A 23,446-nucleotide genomic window follows, 5' to 3' on the forward strand; every position below is an offset into this window, starting at 1 on the left:
CTTATTGTTAATACTCCTCTCTCCGTTTGAGCTGAGGCGTGGCGGCTTTATATTTCACATTATGAAATGTTATGAAAGCCCTTCAGTGATATTTTCAGTGTCCACAGAGTGTGAGAACGTTCCGCGCTCATTGTATCCAGGCGTATGATCAGTGAGTGATGATGCTGTATTGTGAGCGTTATTCTGTCTTCTGATTGGCTATCGTAATTATCTTCACACGCGCGCCGACAGCCAGAGCATCCCATCTTGTCACGCGCGTGTGAACCACCAGCTCCTGCCAAACGCCTTCCGTGACAATCTGCATCAGGTATGTATTAAAATAAACGCCGAAATGACGTGCCATTCGAATTCGTTTATGTATTAGAATTCAGTGTACTCTGTTTTAGGCAAAAACGTGTGCATCAAGGCGTTGCTCAAATTAAATCGAACGACGAACTGCAAACCAGTGAGGCAGAGTACGGTCCCGTTGATATAAAATCAACGGAATTTTGTTTTTGTGAGGTACTTGCATTTGGCTCACTACCATTAGTATGACCCGTTGTTTATTGGAAATTGTAGAGCCATTTAATGCTCAATCTTGTCATAATGTGTGTGTGTGTGTGTGTGTGTGTGTGACCTATTTTATAAGCTATACAGACTGTCCTTGTGTTATCAAATTTGAGTTAAGTACTGTTAAATGATATCAGTATTATGGAAGTGCACAATAGGCAGTTATAGCATCCCTTTTTCTTACTACAAATCAACCTTTCTACCAATCTTTTGCTTTGAAATGTGCTGTAGCTATGCATAGTATGAATATTTACATTGAGAAATATTAGAGCGTTATATCTATTAAATATGAAGTATTACAATTTGCCCTATGACATCAAATAATAGCCCATCGAAATAATATCTTTGTTACTGTTTAACAGTACTTCATAGTTTTCACATTTGCATGGCAGTGAATTTTCCAGCTGTCAGGAATAATATAAAACAGACACATCTGTGGTACTTGCATTACAATTATGTGAAATGAGTTTCAAGTCCTTATCACCTGAATGTTGTTCAGCAGATAAACAGTCCTCATTTTAATGATTTTTTTTTTTCTAAAATAATGTTTATAGCATGTTATGAAGATTCATCATTAGTTGAAAGTTTCTGTTGCATATAGAATTTTTTCAGTGATCTCAGTCAATTTTAAAATGTAGATTCAAAAGCATGAAAAAAAAAACAAGAAAAAAAATGTGTTTTTCTCATATTTTAAATTAAATGAATTAAATGTTATGCATTTTAACTGGTTCTTTGACATGTTTTTAATCTTAAACAAATTTGAGTGATTAAAGGATTAGTTGACTTCCAGAATAAAAATTTCCCAATAATTTACCTACTACCATGTCATTCTTTCTTCAGTCACAAAGTTGTTTGAGGAAAACATTCCATGATTTTTCTTATATAGTGAATGGCCTGAATTTCTAAATTGCAGTTTCACTGCAGCTTCAAAGGGCTCTACACGATCCCAGCCAAGGAATAAGGGTCTTATCTAGCGAAACAATCTGTTATTTAAGAAAAATATAAATTTATATAGTTTTTAACCACAAATGTTAGTCCTGCACTAGCTCAACATCATACATTACGTAATCATGCCCGTGTGATGTAGGCAGACGTACCAACCCAGTGTTTATAAAGCGTATGCATAGAAAGTCAAATGCACATTAATAAAAAGGTAAAACAATAATGTTGGATGATTTTGAAGTTGTAGAAAATGAGATGGAGTTTTTCACCCTACCCTACCTTTTTAACCCAAGTACACAGACGAAGAACTAATTGCGTGTGACCTTTCCAACGTGATCATGCAATACGTAAAGATGTGCATCGCAGAGCTAGTGCAAGACAAGCATTTATGGTTAAAAAGTATATAAATTATTTTTTTAAGAAAATGACCATCATTTTGCTAGAAAAGATACTTATTGTTTGGCTGGGATCGTGTAGAGCCCTTTAAAACTGCGTGAACCTGCAATTTGAAAGTTCAAACTGTTGGGAGTCCACTATAAAGTCCACTATACAGAGAAAAATCTTGGAATGTTTTCCTCAAAAAAACTTAATTTCTTTGCGACTGAAGAAAGACATGAACATTTTTGGATGAAATGGGGGTGAGTAAATTATCAGGAATTTTTTTATTCTGGCAGTTTAAGGATGAGAGTAGACACATTTATAATAATATAACATTTGTAAGTACAATATGATCATTTATAATCACAATGTAACTATAAAATGTAAAAAAAAATGACCCAAATTACAGGTAAATTAAAAAAAAATAAAATTATCCTCTTATATTTACTGTATCCTGTATTTGTCTCATGTCTAGTTACAGTTATGTATATGAAAACATGGAGCTGTCAAAGAGCGAAGATCCTTCAGATGAGCAGAAGAGGTCAAGTAAAGCACTTGGCCGCAGTAAATGGCCTGAAGAACACAAATCTCAAACCACCACAAATAATGGATTTGTGAATACACACAGTACTGATGAAAGCACATCCTCACTGCCTGTGCCAGACACTTTGGACATACTGTCTCCAGGGGTTAGTGACACGCTCTCAGAAGGTCACCGACGGCTCCGGGGCTCTTTTAGAAGAAGCAGAACCCATGACTGTGTGAGAGGTACAGGACAGCAGCAAGCTGAGAGCCCTGGATACAAAGATGGGACCAACTGGCGCCATCACCATAAGCTGGTGACAAGTGTCAGCTTTTCAGGATTCGAGGCGCCTCTAAGGTTGCTTCGTGAGAATCGGGATACATCTGGCAGCAGTCATGAAATCATCGATTACCGTAACCTAACACCTCAAGTGCCCTTTGTGCCCTGCATAGCCAAATCCATTCCTAAAAAGAGGATCTCCCTGAGGAAACCTAGGAAGGCCATTAAGGACTTGTTTGTTCACAAAAGACACAAACATGAGAAAGCTATGTCACCAAGTTCACCATGTTGTGTTGCAGGTGAAAATGTTTCAACCTTGAAACGAACGAGGAAGACGGTACGACACAGAGAACGTACCACTGCAGGAAGGAGATTTAATGACGAACTCAGCGAGACTCCCTCAGATTCTTCCAGTGAATGTTGTGCTAATGTCTGTGAGGATGCTGCTTCATTAAAAAGCTTCGGATCTCAGGCTGGATGTGGTGAGATATTTGCTGATGATCTTGTATCACCTGAGGGGGTCCTTAGCCCTGAGCGTAACAAAGTTGCCTGTGAACCTCTGAGGCAAAGCCCTACTACTGCAGGTTTCCAGGGAGGTAAGGAGTGTTTGGCCTCTCCAGCTCACGCTGAAGTCCTGGACATGTTTGGGTTGTGGGAAACCCTAAACAGGACTGTAGCTTTAGGGCAAAGTTCAAAAGAAACAGGACATGCGACAAAATCCACAACACCTATCGCAAAATCTCCTTCCACAACCAAGTCTGAAGATGTAGCAGCAAATACACCACAACCTGTAGAGTCTGAGATCAGGGAGTTTAATACTGATGTGATAACACCCAAAAGTGATAACCAAGGGAATACCAGTGACGAGGGCTACTGTGATTATGTTTCTCCTAGTTTTGAGGACCACAGCAGAAGTTCCCTCACTCCGGTGCTTTCCAACAAGTTCCCTAGGGACACGTACAGTGGAGATGCTCTTTATGAGCTATTCTGTGACCCCAGCGAGGCAGAGATTACTCCGATCTTTGACGATGAGCTCGATCTAAAAGACAGCATTGTTGGCCAGTGCAGTGATCTTCCATTGTCCATGTACAGCTTCCATGTTGGAGCAGAGGAGAATCTTGCCCCACCTTTGGCTCAGGACTTTGTTGGTCAAGAGCTTCTGCAAAGTAAATGGATGGGGAAGGATTGCTTACTAAAGCTTTGCGACACTGAGATATCAATGGCTATGGGTATAGTTAACTGGCTAAAGCATAGAACAGACAAAAGCAACCCAACAGAACTGAGATCTTCAAAAATGATCAGTGAGGAAACAAGAGATGTATGTCTGAGATGCAAACCCCAGTCAGCAAAGGTTAGGAAACCAAAAGGAGCAAGAACTGTTAATGGTAGAGGAGACACAGTTGGTGTTGTGCCCTCAAAATATAATGCGAATACAGTAATGTCGACCTTGGCCTCTCCAGAGAGCCAACCCAGGACCCCAATGAGTGGTGTGTGTTTCAGGATATTCAATATCGAATCTCCTACGACTCCAGGTGGAGATTTGCAGTCCCCAGTGGTAAGCTCCCCTGGCTCTGGGACAAGGTCTTTGTTTGTGTTGGCCATAAACAAGGATTCTCTTTGTGAATCTTGCAAGAGTTCCCTGAAAAATGGAGCTAAAGATCTGCACCTGTGCCGTTCTTGTATGTCCCTCATTGAGCACATCAAGACTTCAGACCTTTGGGCCCATGCCAGTCTTCCAAGGACCACTCAAACTCCACAGCCAATAACCAGAGACCTACTCTCCCCGGCTAGCACCTGCGGGATAAGAAGTGACATCAGCATAGCTTCCCTTGTTGAGCAGTGTGCTAGTCAGTTGTCTTCTTTGAAAATCAACTTTACTCAAGCTCACTCAAGCTGTGAGATAAAAGATGTCCTTGTACCTGAGCAAGGGGCAAAAAGAAGCAAAGAACACTCTCAAAAATATGTCAAGTCAAAGCACAAGAAAAGGCCAGTGGCAACTACTGAGAGAGGCTTGCATGCTAGACGGAGAAAGTCTTCCGTTTTAGAGACGGAGGGGCTTGTCCCCACCAGTATTTCAGATGATTTGGTGTTGGAAACGTACGATCCATGCGATGTTGAATCTGGTGAAGCAGACGCATCTCAAGCAACCAGGCCAACATCTCTTCCTCTGATGGCCTCTGCCTCTTCAGATTTTCTTTGCAGAGAGGACCACCATATACACCATTTGAATAAGATGGAAGAGGGAAACTCATCCAAAAAGAAGCACAGATTACGGCACCATAGAAAGTCTGCTGGGAATAGTGAGGGATCATCTGGTGTCTTTCAAGGGGATAGGAAAGTAGAACGCAGATCCAGAATGAAGAAGTGAAACAGGTGCTGGAATTGTCTAATCAAGCGTTAGCGCATATTTGCACAAATATGTATTTTCAGTTGATGATTTCAGTCACATCCATCCATCTGTCCGTTCATCTATTTTTTTTTTAATTTCCAAGTTTCTAAATTTCAAGTGTTGATACTCTAATTATGGTTTAGGACAGGGGTAGGCAAGTTCGGTCCTAGAGAGTCGACCCTAAGCTCCAACCCTAATTAAACACACCTAAACAAGCTAATCAATGGTTGGAGCTGAACTCTGAAGGACTGTGGCTCTTTAGGACCAAACTTGCCTACCCCTGGTTTAAGACAATTGGTCTTGTAATGCATAAAGTATTGCATACATATACTGTATATATACAGTTGAGGTCAAAAGTTTACATACACCTTCCAAAATCTGCAAAATGTTAATTATTTTACCAAAACAAGAGGATCATACAAAATAAATCTTACCTGAATCTATAAAGCAAGCAAATAAATAATGTAAATACAATTAAGGTCAAAAGTTTACATACACCTTGCAGAATCTGCAGAAATGTTAATTATTTTACCAAAATAAGAGGGATCATACAAAATGTATGTTATTTTTATTTAGTACTGACCTGAATAAGATATTTCACATAAAAGATGTTTACATATTGTCCACAAGAAACAATAATTGTTACCTGAATGATTCACAGCTGTTTTGTTTTGTTTAATGATAGTTGTGCATGAGTCCCTTGTTTGCCACTGTTCTTTAGAAAAATCCTTCAGGTTCCACAAATTCTTAGGTTTTTCAGCATATTTGTGCATTTGAACCCTTTCCAAAATTTACTGTATGATTTTGAGATCCATCTTTTCACATTGAGGACAACTGAGGGACTCAGTTGGGTTGTCCTGAATATCATATTTTTTTTTCCATTTAGTACTGCCCTTCAGAAGCTACAGAAGATACTTACATGTTTCCCAGAGACAAAATCACTTAAATTTACCCTGTTCTGCAAAATCACACCCGACTCTTGTGTTTCCTTCTGAAGCATTAGTGAGCATTTGAATGTTGGAAGATAAGTAAAATTTGTTGGTTCAAATACACAAAAAAAACACAAACAAAGAATTTGTGGAACCTGAAGGATTTTTCTGAAGAACAGCGAGCAGTTTAACTGTTCAGGACAAACAAGGGCCTTATGAACAATTATCACTAAACAAAACAAAACAGCTGTGGATCATTCAGGTAACAATTATTGTTTCTTGTGGACAATATGTAAACATCTTTTATGTGAAATATCTTATTCAGGTCAGTACTAAATAAAAATAACATGCATTTTGTATGATCCCTCTTATTTTGGTAAAATAATTAACATTTCTGCAGATTCTGCAAGGTGTATGTAAACTTTTGACCTTAATTGTATTTACATTATTTATTTGCTTGCTTTATAGCTTTCCAAATCACTCTAATCTTATTGCAAGACAAATAGAGCTAAGAAAAATTTCATTATTAATGACTGTAGGGGTGCTTGAGAAGCACCTGTGCTAGTGAGGCCTCAGAGGATACATGTCACTAAGTCCTTCATCCTGCTGTCAATTCTCATATGCCTTGCAGGTATACTCACAGCAAGCACTTTCTCCTTCAGTTCACTTACAAACAATGGGAAGAGGTGAACAAATTGGCATGCTGTACTGTAACAAGCTGTCAATTGCAGCAGCTGAGCATTATGCAGCTTAAGAATACAATGCCAAAATCTGCAAGGTTTAACAGCATAATACTCAGTATTTCCCAGTGTTCTGTCCCCTTTAAAGTAATTTCAGCGTAGTTTATTTAGAATCTTTTGACACTGCCAGTACAGTGCCAAAGCACATTTTGCAGATCAGGGCCTTTAAAACCTCTTCTTTAATTACATCATAAGGGAGTCAGTGGCCACTGCTTTGTGCTTGCGTCAGGGGAAGTGTTTGTGTCTCAGCGTTTCAAGGCTTTCTGGGAATTGTTCTGCTGTAGCTGGGTCAGCAGAGGTGCTTGAAGACTCTGATCTATGGTTGTTCGGTGTTTGCGTCACTGAGCATTGATGGATTGAATGTGTAATTAGGATTTCAGGGGAAGGGAGGGTTTTAGTCATTTGGTCTATTATTAGTACTATCATGCAAACTATTCTACAAAATGATCTGAAATGGCTGCACACCGTATACTGAAATACATATTGTCCCAGCATTGTCTCTCTGCATTTGTTCCTTTATAAATTACTTACTTAGCAGCTACAGAATTATAGTTCTCCAGTGGAGAGTGCTTGGAGTAAATTAATGAGCACTAAGGATAGCAGAGCTGTTTCTGATGAGGCTTCAAGGTCACATATCCTCCCTACATATCTATGTCTTGTTATATATTTCAGCTGATATCCTGAAACCATAGCAACAGCACTTAATATTGTATCAGCACTTATAAAGCTCAGAATACTGGCAGTGTACCAGCATAGACGTTGATGTGATGTTATGAGTTGAAAAGTTCTGATTTAGGATTTGATGCTGCAGTTAATTCTTTCATGTAATTGTTTTATATTCTTTAAATGTATGGAGTGTTGATAATTTTATTATTTTTATTTTTTTGGTGATTAGGACTTGTGTTTCTAAAAGAAAAACATCTGACCTGAGGTAATTAATAATTTAAAAAGATAACGGTGGAACTGAAAGTAAATGGAATTTGAGGAGAATAGCTTGTTAATAATTTAATAAGGCTGCCTGACCCTCTTGACAAAGATTTTGATTCAAATTCAAAATGTATTTTTTTTTTTTTTTGTGTAAACTTTTAGCATTTACCCTATTTCTGCTGCTAAAAGGGGCATCAAAACATGGGTACACTCTAAAAATGTTGCTAAATAGCACTAAAAGTGGTTCATTGGCTTTTAATCATAGAGGAACCACTATAAGTGCAATATAGAACCATAAGGGAAACCTCAGGTTCTCAGGTGTTGAGAACCATGTTATCTTCAGGAAATAATCCTTTTCCCAACTAAACTATAGGAGATTAAGAGAGTGTTAGAGAGCTATTGAAGAACTATACCAGGGCTTAACAGATTCTTTGTATGGCAGTGATGGTATATAGCACCTTAACCAGCCCAAAGAACTGCTGAAGAACCATAGTGGGTTTAACAGGTTCTTTTTATGGTAGCGGTGTTATATAGCAGCTTAATCACCCCAAAAAACACTGATGAACCATAGTGGGCTTAACAGGTTCTTTATACGGTAGCGGTGCTATGTAGCACCTCAACCAGCCCAAAGAACTGCTGAGGAGCATAGTGGGCTTATTTGGTTCTTTATCAGGTTCTTTATACAGTAGGGGTGCTATATAGCACCTCAGCCACCCCAAAGAACCGCTGAAGAACCACAGTGTGCTTATCAGGTTCTTTATACGATGGGGGTGCTATATAGCATCTCACAGAACCTGATTTTACCAAGTACGACATGTTTGTGGATCAACATCTTTGTTGACCCTGGAACAACATGTGATTAACCAATCAGATTTGAAAAAAACTGTTTATAGTTTTTGTGAAGTACAGTCTTTGGTGCGTGTACATCAGTGTCATTCATCTATCATTTCCTCTGATTTTAGGGATTACTCATGGTTAAGGTTAGGTTTAGGTGTAGGGATGTGGTCAAGATTAAATTTTTGGATTAAAATGTTGTTCCAGGGTCAACAAAATAAGGTGACCCAAGAACACATCTAACTCAGCAAAATCAGGACGTGCATAGCATCTCAACCACCCCAAAAAAAGGCTAAAGAATAGTGGACTTAACAGGTTCTTTATACGATAGTGGTGCTATATAGCATCTCAGCCATCCCAAAGAACCGCTGAAGAACCATAGTGTGCTTAACTGGTTCCTTATATGGTAGTGGTACTATATAGCACCTCACTCATCCCAAAGAACCACTGAAGAACCATAGTGGGCTTTTCAGGTTCTTTATGAGGTAGTGGTGCTATATAACACCTCAACCACCTCAAAGAACTGCTGAAGAACCAATTTTTTTTGTGTGCACAAGAGCTCTGATTGTGTCAGATTGTGTCAGATTGCAGGTTGCTATATATTTATGTACTCTCAAGGAACATTTATGTGTGTTTATCTTGTGAATCCTCTAGGTCAGTGTTTCAGAGAAATTTTAACTTGAAAGCCCCCCATTGTCCAACAAAGAATTTAAATTCTTGATGTAGATTCTGAACTCATCTTGAGTCCCACTGTCACTTTAATCAAGCTAAAGTGGATTTTTATCCACCATCAGTCTGCATCTGTTCTTAACAGAGCTGATTTCAAAACTAAATAAGCGAATACAACCAGGATTAGTGTTTGTATTTCTTCTTATTAAGATCAGTGTATAATTTTTCTTAGCTGGAAATGCATTTGATTTTGGCCTGAGGTATATTGCTTAGCTTGTTTTGGATGGTTATATCATGGTCACAGGGTTGGACATGAGTAGTGAATGGTCTATTGACATACTTTTATATCCTGCTTAGCTCTCAGTGGATCTTCACACAGCAGACAGCTGTTTGCATGCACATCTGGAAAATATGAAAGCATGTATTCAGTCTAAGCCACCAGTGACTTGCAGCATGGTGGGGGGCACAGTTCAGCCAAATATGTTTTATTATGTAGTGATAGATGTTGACATGTTTGTTTTTAATTAACTTGAGAGGTTTACAAATAAAACAGTGTTATTTTTACGCTATGAAGTACAGTTTGGCCACTATGTGGCAGTATAGACATTTCACAACCTATGCATGAGTGCCTGAAAACCCAGAGTGAGATTGAACAGAATGTTTAAACCACCTGCATTTCTTCACCAGAATCAAACTAAGCCCGTCTGTATCTCCTCATACATTATCTTTCATCTGAGCAGGACATTTTCTACGCATGCTTGTCTCATCTGATGCTGCTATCCAGCAGTTCGGCTTGCAGCCAGAGGGGAAGGGGTTCATGTTGGCTTTGACTGGTCTATAATCCATCAGTGTGCTCCTGGGAGTGTTCGTAGCAACCCGGGAGCCACTACAGAGCAGATGTATAGAGCTGGCTGACTGCTGCCCATTGAGAGAGGTGATGCTGAACAGGACTCTGTTCTGTTTTCTGGCTTAGGGAATAAGCCTCATGCTGTTAGTTTGGTTGCATGACTCTACAGAAGATTTAGTCCAATGACGTGGGACACAATGGAGGACTGTGTCAATATTGAGGGATGGAATTAGCTATTCGTGCAGGACACTAGGATGGAAAGGGAATAGACTGCGCTGCTGGAGCTCTAAACCCTTGTAGAGTTGGTTGTTGCTTAAAGAAAAAAAAACATTTGTCTCAAAGAAGAGTAGTTTATCTGGTGCAGCTGCTTCAAATAATTAGCAGTGACAATGACAGAAGTGAAATTTACTCACTTCTGATGCTGAAACAGTTTGTGAATAATTATAGAATCACAGTGTTAGTAAATGTCATAAGATCTGTCACAACATCATATTTCACCCAAAAATGAAAGACATTTTTGGAACATGATTATTGTTATTATTAAGGTGCTTAGGCACCTATTGTATCCATTATTTTTTTTTCTTCTTCTTCTTCTTCTGCTATGGCAGCCCAAAGAAACGCTTGCGAGAAAGTTATGAAATTTGGCACACAGATAGAGGACAGTCTCAATATTGACCATAGTAAATGTGGAGTCTCAAATTCTCTAGTGCCACCAACAGGCCAAATTTGCACATATATTTGCTAATAATTGCTAATAATTTTATTATTATTATTATCATTTATTTATTTATTTTTTTAACCAAAATTGGCTTAGATCATCTTTAGACAATGCTGGCATAAAGTTATCAAAAGATTTCCAATAGACCAGACCATTCTTGTAAAGCGTGTTAACGAATTTGACAAAGTTTGTAGAAAAATGGACATGAGACTTTATCTTTCCAGTGCTAGATTTCTGATAGACCAAACCATTTTAGTAAAGCGTGTTAACAAACTTGACAAAATTCATGCAAAAATAGACATGAGGCTATATTTTTACAGTGCTAGATTTCCGATAGACCAAACCATTCTTGTAAAGCGTGTTAACGAATTTGATGAAATTTATGCAAAAATGGACATGAGGCTATATCTTCACAATGCTAGATTTCCGATAGACCAAACCATTCTTGTAAAGCGTGTTAACGAATTTGACGAAATTTGTACAAAAATGGACAAAGCTATATCTTCACAATGCTAGATTTCTGATAAACTAAACCATTTTAGTAAAACGTGTTCACAAACTTGACAAAATTCATGCAAAAAGTAGATGTGAGGCTATATTTTTACAGTGATACATTTCCAAAAGCCCAAACCATTCTTGTGAAGCGTGTTAACTAACTTGACAAAATTCTTGCAAAAATAGACATGAGGCTATAGCTTCGCAATGCTAGATTTCCGATAGACCAAACCATTCTTGTAAAGCATGTTAATGAATTTGACGAAATTCGTACAAAAATGGACGAGGCTATATCATAACAATGCTAGATTTCCGATAAACTAAACCATTCTCATAAAGCGTGTTAACGAATTTGATGACATTTGCGCAGAAATGGACATGAGGCTAATCTTCCCAACGCTCAATTTCCGATAGACCAAACCATTCTTGTAAAGCGTGTTAATGAATTTGACAAAATTAGCGCAAAAAATGAACTTATGTTTGGGCTGTATAGCTGTATTTTCATAACACCTTAGCAGATTCTGACCAAACTTTTACCACTATAATACTATTACCAAGTATGATCTTAGAGCACATGAGTAATTTTGGCACAATGCCATCTGCTGATCAAAATATATATAAAAAATACTTTTCTGGTTATAACTTTTGACCAGTTTGGCCAAAAATGATAAGATTGGTTAGATTTAGAACAGCAGAATCAAACAATACCTAATTTTTCAATGTCCTCTCCTATTTCATATTTCTTATGTTTTCCTATTTATTATTCCTTATTTGAATTCCTTATTTTGAAAATTGTTCATTCTTTTATTTTGTTGGGGGAGAAATATTACATATTTCTTGGTGGGATTCAACTTTGGATCTACTTGCACATTGAAACTCTGATTTGTTTTCTCATTTCTCTTGTACAGATCCAGATTTTGTGGGTCCCAACTGTCTTAAACTTGTTTCTTCTGTCCAGTACCTCAGCCCTCCAGGCAGCTGACCTCTCTACCAGCTGTCAAAATCTCTACCTTTCGTCCGCAAGAAATCTGACATGTTTGCTGATTTTACTGTCAACTCAGCAATACTGTCAGCTTGGAACAACAACAGGTCTGTTGATCTGTTTGTTTGAAAAATGACATTTGTCTGAAACCTGTCGTATCAGTGTTTTTCTCTCTCCATAGTGTTTCTGCAATCACTGCGAGTTTTCAAACCAAGGATCAATGACAGTACATACTAGTGCAATAACTACAATAACACTTTATTAATGTCCAAGGGACACATTTTAAACTGTTGTCTTAATAGAGAAAACTTATGGAATTTGAAATTGTGGGAGGTTATAGGTTATACTTTAGGTTGTTTATGTATATCGAAACAATCCGACAAGCTATTTGAAAAGCTCTATTCTAGAGTTTGGAAGAAAAACAGCCAAATTCTTGAAAGGATTGGGACAGCTGGAGACATAGCAATGGAATCAACTTTGCATTTTCATTTGTCCAATTAAAGTTCAAAACAGAGACGGATAATTGTGTATCAGTGAATAAATGAGGTAAAGTAGCCCTTTGAAAGAACGCCTCTGATCTGGCTGATGTGACCAGAATTGATGAGAGCCACCAAAAAGGGTCCATTCATACATATAGTAGGCCTCTTCACAAAGCAGGCAGGTGGCACTTTTACTTGTCGTCTTTGTCCATTTTGGAATGTAATTCTGCCAGTTCTGTCCTTTTTCTTCACTTGGTAAATACTTCAACTCAACCTAGACTGCAGTAGTCCAGCTAGGGTTGTTATTGAACAGAATTCCCATAAACACAACCCCTGGTGTGACTATTAATCTATACATGTCTGCACATCTATCTTTGAACAGACAGTTATCTTTTTAAATATAGACATCTGTACATCTATATTTGGGTGGCCAGTTATCTGTTAACATTGAACTTAACTTCAAGCCATTTATTTGTGCTCTTACATTATGGATGTATACATGAATAAACCAAAATTTAGAAAAAATAGTCAGATACCAAAGAAATGGTACCATTAGAAGTGGCCTATATGTGCACGCAATCCTTGCTCTAAACAAAAGTAACCCAAAGGGTCATTTCGAACAAGCCCTTTCTGCTAAACCTTAGCAGCTATTAGTAAAGTATTATATTTCAGGGCCTCAACCTGTTTTCCATTACATCAGCATCAGCCATAACAACATCTGCTACAGGGTTGGTGTCAGAAATGAATGCAGTGATAATCCTCAATAAAAGCACTCTAGTTTGGCATTGACAATTTAAGCTGAAAACAGAAGCTTTTCAGATAGCTTACTTTTTTTAATATTATTTGATATACTTAAATTGGGGCGGTTGTTTTATCTGTGTTGCTGTTTAGTATTTCATGTACAAATGTAATTATATTACATCTCAGGATAAGCTGTGTCAGAATCCAAGAATTAGATAACACATAATAGCATGTAATAGCAAAACTTGAACCACTGACATTATCCTAATAATATGAATAACTATATTGCAAAACGAATGTGTTGCATGAATTTGTAGGCTATATAAATTATGTAAAGTGCAGATTTTGTTGGATTGGAGTAGTAAGAAGGTATTTTGTCACCTCTTAGTGCCATTATATTCTTTTCAAGACAGGGCAGCTGACAATTATCGTAGTTCTGTGCAATATTTATATTAATGTGCTTGTCACTGAGTATTATTAAAAACCTATTTATGAATCCATGTGCATTTAAATGACATTTTTTTTGTATTTGTGATGATTTCACACTCAGATGTGTGTTGTCTGAAAACCAAGCTGAGGTGTCAGCACTGTACGTATTGACTATAGCTCAGACATTGCTTAATAGACAGAACAATAGCAAAGTAAACAACAGAGTGACTGAACTGAGCCCTCTATCAGGCCTGGCGCCGGCTGTGCTTTAAGGCAAAATCACATCAACAAGTCTGTGATTGAATATGGGTGTAAAAACGACTCTCTTTGCAGAGCCATTGATTTAATGCTTTTTCTCTAAATGCATTACAATAATGTCAACGTAATACAATAAAGAGCTTAGTGTTTTTGTGGCGAGGGTTTTCTACCAGGGTTCTCTGAAGATACAGCAGGGGGTCCATATGACATGAGGAGTAAGATAAAGGAGTAGTTCACCCAAAAATGAAATTTTCGCCAAAAATTGAGTTTGTTTCTTGGAACAGATATGGAGAGATTTAGCATTACATCACCAGTGGATCCTCTGCAGTGAATGGGTGCTGTCAGAATGACAGTTTAAACGTGGTAAAAACATTGCAATAATCCACAAGTAATCCACACGACTTCAGTAAGTCAATTAACATCTTGTGAAGTGAAAAAGTTGCATGTTTGTAACAAACAGAACCATCATTAAGATGTTCCAAAAAAGTAACTGTAACTTCAAATTGTTCTTGCTGAGTCCTCTATCTATAATATTGCTTTCTCCAGTAAAAAAACTAATCTCATCTGAATCAGGAGATAAATATGTATAGATTAATCACTGTTTATAAACAAAAAGAAACCAACTAAAACAGTTCTATACAAATATTTTGGTGCATTTTGATGTGGGGACAACAGGGGATAGATATTTTTACTGGAGGAAGCGAAAAAATTAGGTGTAGAAACAATTTTCACTCAGAAATTGCTAGTAAATGTCAAACAATTGCGGCAGGTAACACATTTAGTTAAATGTAACAATTTTAAAAAAATAAATTAAGTAACATTTAGATAACAACATTTGGAAAATTCTAAATGTAAAGTAACACATTGAATTAAAAATTTGGACAATTCTACATTTAAAGTAACACATTGAATTAAACGTAAAAACTTTGAAAATTCTTAATTTAAAGTAACTCATTGAAGTAAATGTAAAAAGTTGAAAATTCTACATTGAATTACTTTTTTTTATTTTAAAGTTAAAGTAACACATTAAATTAAATGAAATAATTAAACGTAAAAAGTTTTAAAATTCTAAATTTAAAATAACACTGAATTAAACAAAAATTTGGAAAATTCCACTAAATTTCATGAACAATTGCAAATAATAATTATGAATTAAACATAATTTAACATGTTAAATTAACATTTAACAAACTAAAATAGCACTTTTCCTGTAAAATATACTCCAATAATCTATTAAAAATAACATTAATAAGTCATTAATTGTTGAGATCAATATTAATAAAGATTTAAAAAAAAAATATATAGTGTAGAAATGCTGATGACTGTTAACTAGTTCATGTTAACTACACTTTAAGATGGAAATAAAATAATCATTAGATTGTTTTATAGGAAATTTCTATTTTAGTCTTTCTACTTCAGAAATTCACATATGATTTAGTGTGTTTGATGCCATTTCTTTGTTATGGTTTGTGAAATTTACCAGAAATTTCCAAGTGAATTTTTTTTTACATTGATTATGGACTGTTATTTTGGCCATGGTTTAAAGTGAAAACTCCTTAATGATTAATTTATTTCTTATAAACATGTAGCTTTGTGCTTCACATGATGTAAACTGATCAAATTTTTTTTTATCAGCTGCTTGGACTCTCATTCTGAGGGCACCCATTCACTGTAGAGGATTCATTAGTGAACAAGTGATGTAATGCTAAATGTCTCCATATCTGTTTAGATGAAGAAACATCTCATCTCATATACATGTTGGATATCCTGGTGAATACATTTTCAGCAAATGTACATATTCATGTGAACTATTCCTTTTAAGCCATGATTTTGATTCGATTAAATATTGTAATAATATTTATTGTTTTATAATCTCTTTTATATTGGTGGTGCTTGTCAGTATGAGGGTCCTTGGGTGTTTCAAGCTGAATGCATTACTTCATTTCTCAACAGAAAAAATTGCTTATTACTGAAAAAAAAAGATTAAAATATCAGTCGGGCTGATAATTCACATCTGCATCTACACTTAAGTTGTTTACAGTGCAATGAACGTGCATAGATGATTTCATTGATTTTAATGTGTGTGTGTTCCAGTTTGTCGCGTCGCGCTGTTCGCGTAAACAAACTCTTTGATTGGTCCACTGGGCGTTGACGTTAGAATTCCATCCACAACTCGGACAGACGCTGGAGCGCTCGCAGTGTACACAAATTCGCTGCTAAGTGGGGGCGTTCCGGTTTGTCGCGTCGCGTCGCGTCGAGAGTTTACTGTGTAATGTAGATGGAGGAGGCGTTGGACCTGAAACTCTCACTCCTCGCCCCCTGACTGTCACCGACAAACAACGTGGGACGCTGGAATTTGTTATACCACACCGCAGAGACTTTTGCACTGCTTTTTTTAATACGCCGCCGCGTCACAAGTAAATCTCGCGTTTCGCGGAGCTGGAAAATATGTGTAAACTACTGACAGCGGTAAAATAAACATTGCACTATCACCCGCGGTTGATGTCATGCACTGTTCAAGAGCCTTTGCCTTCTGTCACATTCAGCGGACCCAATAACAACCAATATGAAGGAGGCAGGTACATATAGAACGCTTTGTCTATTCTAAAGGACTTTTGAACTTTTTGGAATCATTGTAAAGATGGAAGAGGCAGACGCTGGGAACGGTACTGGGACGCAGGGCTGTGAACTGGAGCGTTCTGGAGATGGAGAACTGGATGAGGTGCAGATGCATCTCGCTTGTTTACCGGAGAGATACATGAGGGCGAAGTTTTCCCTCTCCGCGTACATATTTTGTTGGACGGTAGTGAAGTTGTGTCAGGTAAGGCATGTTGCATTTGAAAGTGCAAAGTGAAATAATGAACAACTTTTAAACGCTAGCTTCACAATAAAGGCCTGAAGTTGTTCACCGTGTGACAATAATGATGTCCTGCATATGTTATACATATGGGAATATTATATAGAGAGAGAATTGAGAATTGAGTTGGAAAAGTCTTGAAAAAAATGCGTTTAAAAAAAAAAATGTATGTATGCAAATTCTATATTATCCAAGGTACACATTTCTAGTAATTGTGCAGTTAATTCTCATATTGTATTTTCAGAAAGTTTTGGAATATTTGTCCTCTCCCCAAGTATGTCACAGTAATATATAATTTAATTATAAGGGTTATATTAACCTATTAAGATTTTGCATGCATCGAATTTTTTTTCAATAATAATTACATTTTTAACAATACTTCAAGAGTAATTTAAAAGATTTGTTGTATTTTGAATTCATTTTTTCTTTATAAAAGGCAAAAAGTTGATCATACTGATTTTAAAGTTAAGGATTAATTTGTTTGAATATACATTGATAACATCTTAGTTGATAATTCAGTATACTTTATTTTTTACAAAGCATTTCATGTTTCAGTAGTGACAGCACATTTTCGGTAGTGACAGTAATGTTTTGGCGACCACATACTAAAACACTTCTAAAGCATACTTAACTACAAAAAATATTCATAACTGTACTAAAATTTAGTTTATTACGCCCAGATATGAGGATTATGTGTTCCCTTTTGTCACTACCGAAACAATAATGACATGTTTTGGTATTTTTTCTTTGGGTAGTTGACAAATAATGTTGACAAATAATGACATTAACATTTGTACGCTGCAAAAATAATTTGTTACTCAGTATTTTTGTCTTGTTTTGCAATACAAATATCCGAACATTCTTAAATCAAGATACATTTATTTGAAAAGCAAAATAACATAAGATGTTAAGTCTTGTGTTCTTAAATAAATAAATAAAAATGTAACTTTATTTTTAAAGCAAGAAAAAATAAAACAAAATCTTATTTTTTATTATTATTGTTTTTTTATTATTATTATTATTAAGTTACTTTTTGATCTTTTTTTTTTTTCCAGAAAACTGCACTTAATATCTTAAATCATTTTGCTTTCAAGTAAAATGTATCTTGGCAGTTCACTTAAACAGCTATGTAGAATGGCAAATTAATTTTCAAAACTAGAAATCGAATAATTTGTGGTCATATAAACTTTAGGTATGATTATTATATGAGACAAGGGTTTTTACAGTTTTCTTAGCATTTTAATTAAGTTTATGTTAATATAACTATCTTTAAATCAACTTATAATGTACTGAGACCCCCCTGGAAGTTTGCTGAGACCCCCTAGTGAGATTCGGCCCCCTGGTTGAGAATGACTGATGTAGAATATGGTCTTGTTCATAACAGATGGTGAAGGTTTGCTTCACAGTATATCTCCTTCCAGTCAAAAAGTTTAGATGGCTTTGAGTGGAGTCAGACCCTCCACCTGCTCTAACCCGGGGGGTCTGTTAAGCTCATCAGTATTTAACTACCCAACCCTTCCCCTCATTCCCACCCCATTTATACCCCAATCATATTCTAGCATGATTCACTTGAAAAGTGTGAAATCATAATCACACTGGCCATTGTAAGTCCATTAAAAGGTTGTTAGGGGTCTGTGAAAAGTAAGGATTATCTCCCACAACAATGTAAGTGTAATGATTAATGATTAAATCATAACTGATCTCCTTCAGCCTGTTTATAGGACTAAAAGCAAGCAATTTCCACTTGCTTTTCAGTTCAAATAGACCTATTTCTTTATTGTCTCCCTGTTTGTCTGGAAGAATGCAGCCATATCCTTGAACCTGTTCCAACAGTTGAGTGTTTATCAGGGCACTGAAACGTCTGTAATGGTTAGCTAACTGTGTCCATCCCTCTACCAGTCTTTGAACTGCTGCCATTTGAACCTTTCCATTAATATAGCAACTGTAAATCACAGCAGCTTCTCAAGGTTTGTGACCTATTAGGGGTTTACCATCTTTTATTCTAAGCAAGGTGCAGCTAGAACCTCTGCATGCCCAAACATCAGCACTATTGATGGACTATTTAGGAGACAAAAGACTGCAATTTGTATTATTAGTACTTTTTAGTTAGCTCTATCACTTTAGAAACCTTCAGAGATCCTATTCCTGTGTAGCTTCCTAACGTGGTTTAAAATGTCAGATGAAATCTGACAACGTAATCTGATTTAATAAAAGATGACATAAATAGTGAACCTACTTTTCAGCCGTTTTGTAATGAAACAGAGCCGGCTGTTTTAAGTCAGAGGTCACTACCTTGAGCTGGTTTTAATTGTTTTGATTGGTTACAGAATGAACACTGACATTAAAGCTTAGCAGGAGTTTTTTTTAATGGTAGAGAACCATATGGATGGCTAGTAGATCAAACAAAGGCATGTATTTATACAGACATTTATGACTGAACAAAAATTGCCCAAGAAACAGTAGCTTTTAACAAGCACCATGGGTTAGATTTTTCTTTCATGTTTATTTGGTAACATTACTTTTAACTAGACTTTGATACTAATTTCATTGGAAGATACCTGTTTAACCTCAAAAGAAGTCATAACTTAGAAGGCGTAAGCTATGCGCTAAGAAAATCTTGTTTACCTCACCTTAATTAAACACTAGCATATGATTGTTCCAGTAATGCTCTACCAGTTCCCTGTGGTTTGTGTTAACGTCAGCAGTTTGCCGTAAGGCTAATGCCTGCATTTCTTATGTTTCGTACAGAATTGTTGGTACTTTTATTTAAGACACACCTTGAATGGTCTTGTATGTTTCCCCCTTTGTTTGTCTCCAGAGATTAAGACCGTCGCCAGTTCTTCCCCAGGTAAGCTCAATCTTTCTTTTGAGTTTGATGAACCTGATTATACTCTTACTAACAGAAAAAACACATAATTTACGCTGTAGCAACACCATTGGGAATAAATTGCTGCTATAATTCTCATTCCGTTCATGTAGATTATTTAACCACTGATGCAGTGAGAGCTTATTATCTAATACTCTTAGATCTGTCATTTTCCTTTTAATATAAGGATTCATTCATTTGAATTTAATCCCACTAAGCGTCTTTCAGCCAAAGGGATTGATGTAATCATCACTGAGGAGCAAGCATGCACCATCAGAACATACTGTACGTCTCCTCACATGCTGCCAAAAGCTTATCTGCCGTCACCCCTGTAGAGGCCGTGCCTTAACTTGTCGTATGTTGCTAGGGAGTTGTGCAATGCATTGAAGTCTCGTGTCTGCAGATGGTTGGTGCACTTTTCTGACACCTTGAACAGAAGATTTGCGGTGTGTTGTGTTTCTCTGATCAGGTATGAACAGGCCAGAAAATCATGTTGGTTTTATTCATTGCGGTTTTAGGCAGTGTTGCCTCTTATTTAATGGAATGATTAGTCCTGGAAGTTTACCACTCCTCCCTACAACAGCAGTTGTTTATTCCTGTCGTACAATTTGTTCACTTCCTTACTTGTTTTATTGAAATGTTGCCCAATGTTATTGCATAGTATTTTTTATTCAGTAGGAATTAAATATTAATAGGAGGTTCATACAGTCATTGTGAATAGTTGTTTCCAGGTTGCATTCACAAGATTTTATAGGCGCCATTGATAGTTTTAAAGGATTAGTTCACTTCCAGAATAAGAATTTCCTGATGATTTACTCACCCGGTGTCATTCAAGATGTTCATGTCTTTCTTTCTTCAGTCGAAAAGAAATGTTTGTTTTTTGAGGAAAACATTCCAGGATTTGCAGCTTCAAAGGGCTCTGCACAATCCCAGCTGAGGAATAAGGGTGTTATCTAGTGAAACAGTCGGCCATTTTTTTTTTAAATTAAAAATGTATATACTTTTTAACCACAAATTCTCGTCTTGCACTAGCTCTGCGAAAGGTCACGCGCGGTTTTTGGTCTGTGTACTTCGGTTAAAAAACGTAGAACTGGAACACGCCGTCGTATACACCGCTCTAGAGCATCCCAAACATGCTCAATGGGTGGCATGTCCGGTGAGTATGCTGGCCATGCAAGAACTGGGGTGTTTTCAGCTTCCAGGAATTGTGTACAGATCCTTGCAACATGGAAGTCGTGAATTATCATGCTGCAGGTGATGGTCGTGGATGAATGGCACAAGAATGAGCCTCAGGATCTCGTCACGGTATTTCTGTGCATTCAAAATGCCATCAATAAAATGCACCTGTGTTCGTTGTCCATAACATACGCCTGCCCATACCATAACCCCACCGCCACCATGGGCCACTTAATCCACAACGTTGACATCAGCAAACCGCTCACCCACACAACGCCATACACGCTGTCTGCCATCTGCGGCTTATGGTAGAGAAATGAAAATTCAATTCACGGACAACAGCTCTGGTGGACATTCCTGCAGTCAGCATGAAAATTGCACGCTCCTTCAAAACTTGCGACATCTGTGGCATTGTGCTGTGTGATAAAACTGCACATTTCAGAGTGGCCTTTTATTGTGGCCAGCCTAAGGCACACCTGTGCAATAATCATGCTGTCTAATCAGCATCTTGATATGCCACACCTGTGAGGTGGATGGATTATTGCAGCAAAGGAGAAGTGCTCACTAACTCAGATTTAGACAGATTTGTGAACAATATTTCAGAGAAATAGGCCTTTTGTGTACATAGAAAAAGTCTTAGATTGTTGAGTTCAGCTCATGAAAAATGGGGGCAAAAACAAAAGTGTTGCATTTATAATTTTGGTCAGTGTATATATATATATATATTTTTTTTTTAAATGGCCATTCGTTTCATTAGATAAGAACCTTATTCCTTAGCTGGGATTGTGTAGAGCCCTTTGAAGCTGCATTGAAACTGCAATTTGGACCTTCAACCCGTTGACCACCATTAAAGTCCACTATATGGAGAAAAATCCTGGAATATTTTCCTCAGAAGCCTTCATTTCTTTTCAACTGATGAAAGAATCTTGGATGACATAGGGGTGATTAAATTAAAAGGGAATTTTTATTGTGGAAGTGAGACATAAGAACATAAGAAAGAGGTTTTTTTTTTTCTTTTATCCCAAAAAAGATATTAAGTAAAGATCATGTCCATGAAGATACTTTGTGAATTTCCTACCGCAAATATATCAAAACTTAATTTTTGATTAGTAATATGCATTGCTAAGAACTCCATTTGGCAATTTTTAAGGCAAATTTCTCAATATTTTGATTTTTTTGCACCCTCAGATTCCAGATTTTCAAATAGTTGTATTGTTCAAATATTATCCTATAACAAACCATACATCAATGGAAAGCTTATTTATTTAGCTTTTAGATGTATTAATCTCAGTTTCAAAAAACTAACCCTTACGACTGGTTTTGTGGCTCAGAGTCACATATAGTATGATATAGGACAATATGAACCTCATAGTACTCAAGTAGGAAAAAAAGCAAAATATGCAATTCGTTGCAGTTGCTATATTTATATGGGAAAAAGTAAGATGAAATTCGGGTTACATTGTTATGTAAATTAATGAGGTCTGTATTTACCAAACTACTGAAAAAAGGCATTTGCTTGTTATATTTGTACAATATAATACGATATGATATAACTTTATTGTCAAAGAAAGTCTGAAATTTGTTGCGCAATACATCAGATTAACTAACAATTACAAAACTTTATCGCTAAGACTTTAACAAAAAAATAAATAAAAAAAAATTCAAAGCTTTGGTAGATTTGTGCATCACATACTGAATTGATTTTTCTGTCATTTCACCATAAAATTTCATTGTGAGTTCTGCTATAGTTTTCGGTTCTGTTGAGTGCCGTAGCAATATTTGAGTAATGCCGTCTATTGTACCACCTTCCTTTAAAGTCCAGTGTTAAGCAGAGCTCTTGATATGGTTGACTGCTGCACCTTTGCTACATTCTCCCTTACTGAACTTTGTACATCTCACAAAAAGTTTTTGGCCTCACTGTGCTTCTCTCACACTGAGAGTGTGAGGCACAACCTTTCAGTCATTGTCTAGGTGATTTATGTAGCTTTCTGTTGTTGATAATAGAGCCAATAGTACCTTTTGGAACATTCAGACTTGCTTTGGCTGTGCCTCAGAATTTTCTTTGGAATGAAGTTTTATCTAAACACCAATAAAATAGTGAAGATAAGCGCTTCTACAAGATCACTGAAACACTACTGTTCACAAGTTTGGTATTGGTATGTTTTTTTTTTATGTTTATGAAAGAAGTCTCTAATGAAAACCCATTAGGCTTTTTATCTCACAATTCTTACTTTTTCCCTCAGAATTGCGAGATATAAACTCCCATTTCTGACTTTTTTTCTTAGAATTGTGTGATAAAAACTCGCAATTGCAAGTTGCTTTTCTAAAAATTGCATGATATAAACTCACAATTGTGAGAAATAAAGCCGGAATTGTTCACTATTTAATTGCTATTCTGACTTCGCAAATGCGAGTTTGTATCTCGCAATTCTGACTTTA

General features: G+C 36.6%; 2 protein-coding genes across 4 annotated transcripts in view; both read left to right on the top strand.

Moving 5' to 3' along the window:
• Positions 1-197: 197 nt before the first annotated feature.
• On the top strand, positions 198-13,909 carry amer3 (APC membrane recruitment protein 3). Its single transcript, XM_051095823.1, has 3 exons — positions 198-307; positions 2,345-5,044; positions 12,128-13,909. Exon 2 carries the CDS (start codon positions 2,367-2,369, stop codon positions 5,037-5,039), a length of 2,673 nt encoding a protein of 890 aa, XP_050951780.1. The 5' UTR covers positions 198-307; positions 2,345-2,366; the 3' UTR covers positions 5,040-5,044; positions 12,128-13,909.
• A 2,430-nt stretch (positions 13,910-16,339) lies between these two features.
• The window catches only part of arhgef4 (Rho guanine nucleotide exchange factor (GEF) 4), a 113,086-nt gene continuing 105,979 nt past the window's right edge, over positions 16,340-23,446 (top strand). For 2 of the 3 annotated variants that reach the window (XM_051133759.1, XM_051133791.1), the window contains exons 1-2: positions 16,340-16,929; positions 19,784-19,813. In XM_051133759.1, the coding sequence (XP_050989716.1) occupies positions 16,750-16,929; positions 19,784-19,813 (210 nt within the window). In that variant the 5' untranslated portion in view covers positions 16,340-16,749. The remainder of the gene's footprint in view (positions 16,930-19,783; positions 19,814-23,446) is intronic. The other variant, XM_051133766.1, reaches the window with a different exon arrangement.

This window comes from Labeo rohita, chromosome 2, assembly GCF_022985175.1.
Source record: "Labeo rohita strain BAU-BD-2019 chromosome 2, IGBB_LRoh.1.0, whole genome shotgun sequence".
NCBI lineage: Eukaryota > Metazoa > Chordata > Actinopteri > Cypriniformes > Cyprinidae > Labeo > Labeo rohita.

What these genes read in the sequence shown, in the direction of transcription:
- amer3 (XM_051095823.1), top strand. Translation starts at nt 2,367, where the DNA reads ATGGAGCTGTCAAAGAGCGAAGATCCTTCAGATGAGCAGAAGAGGTCA.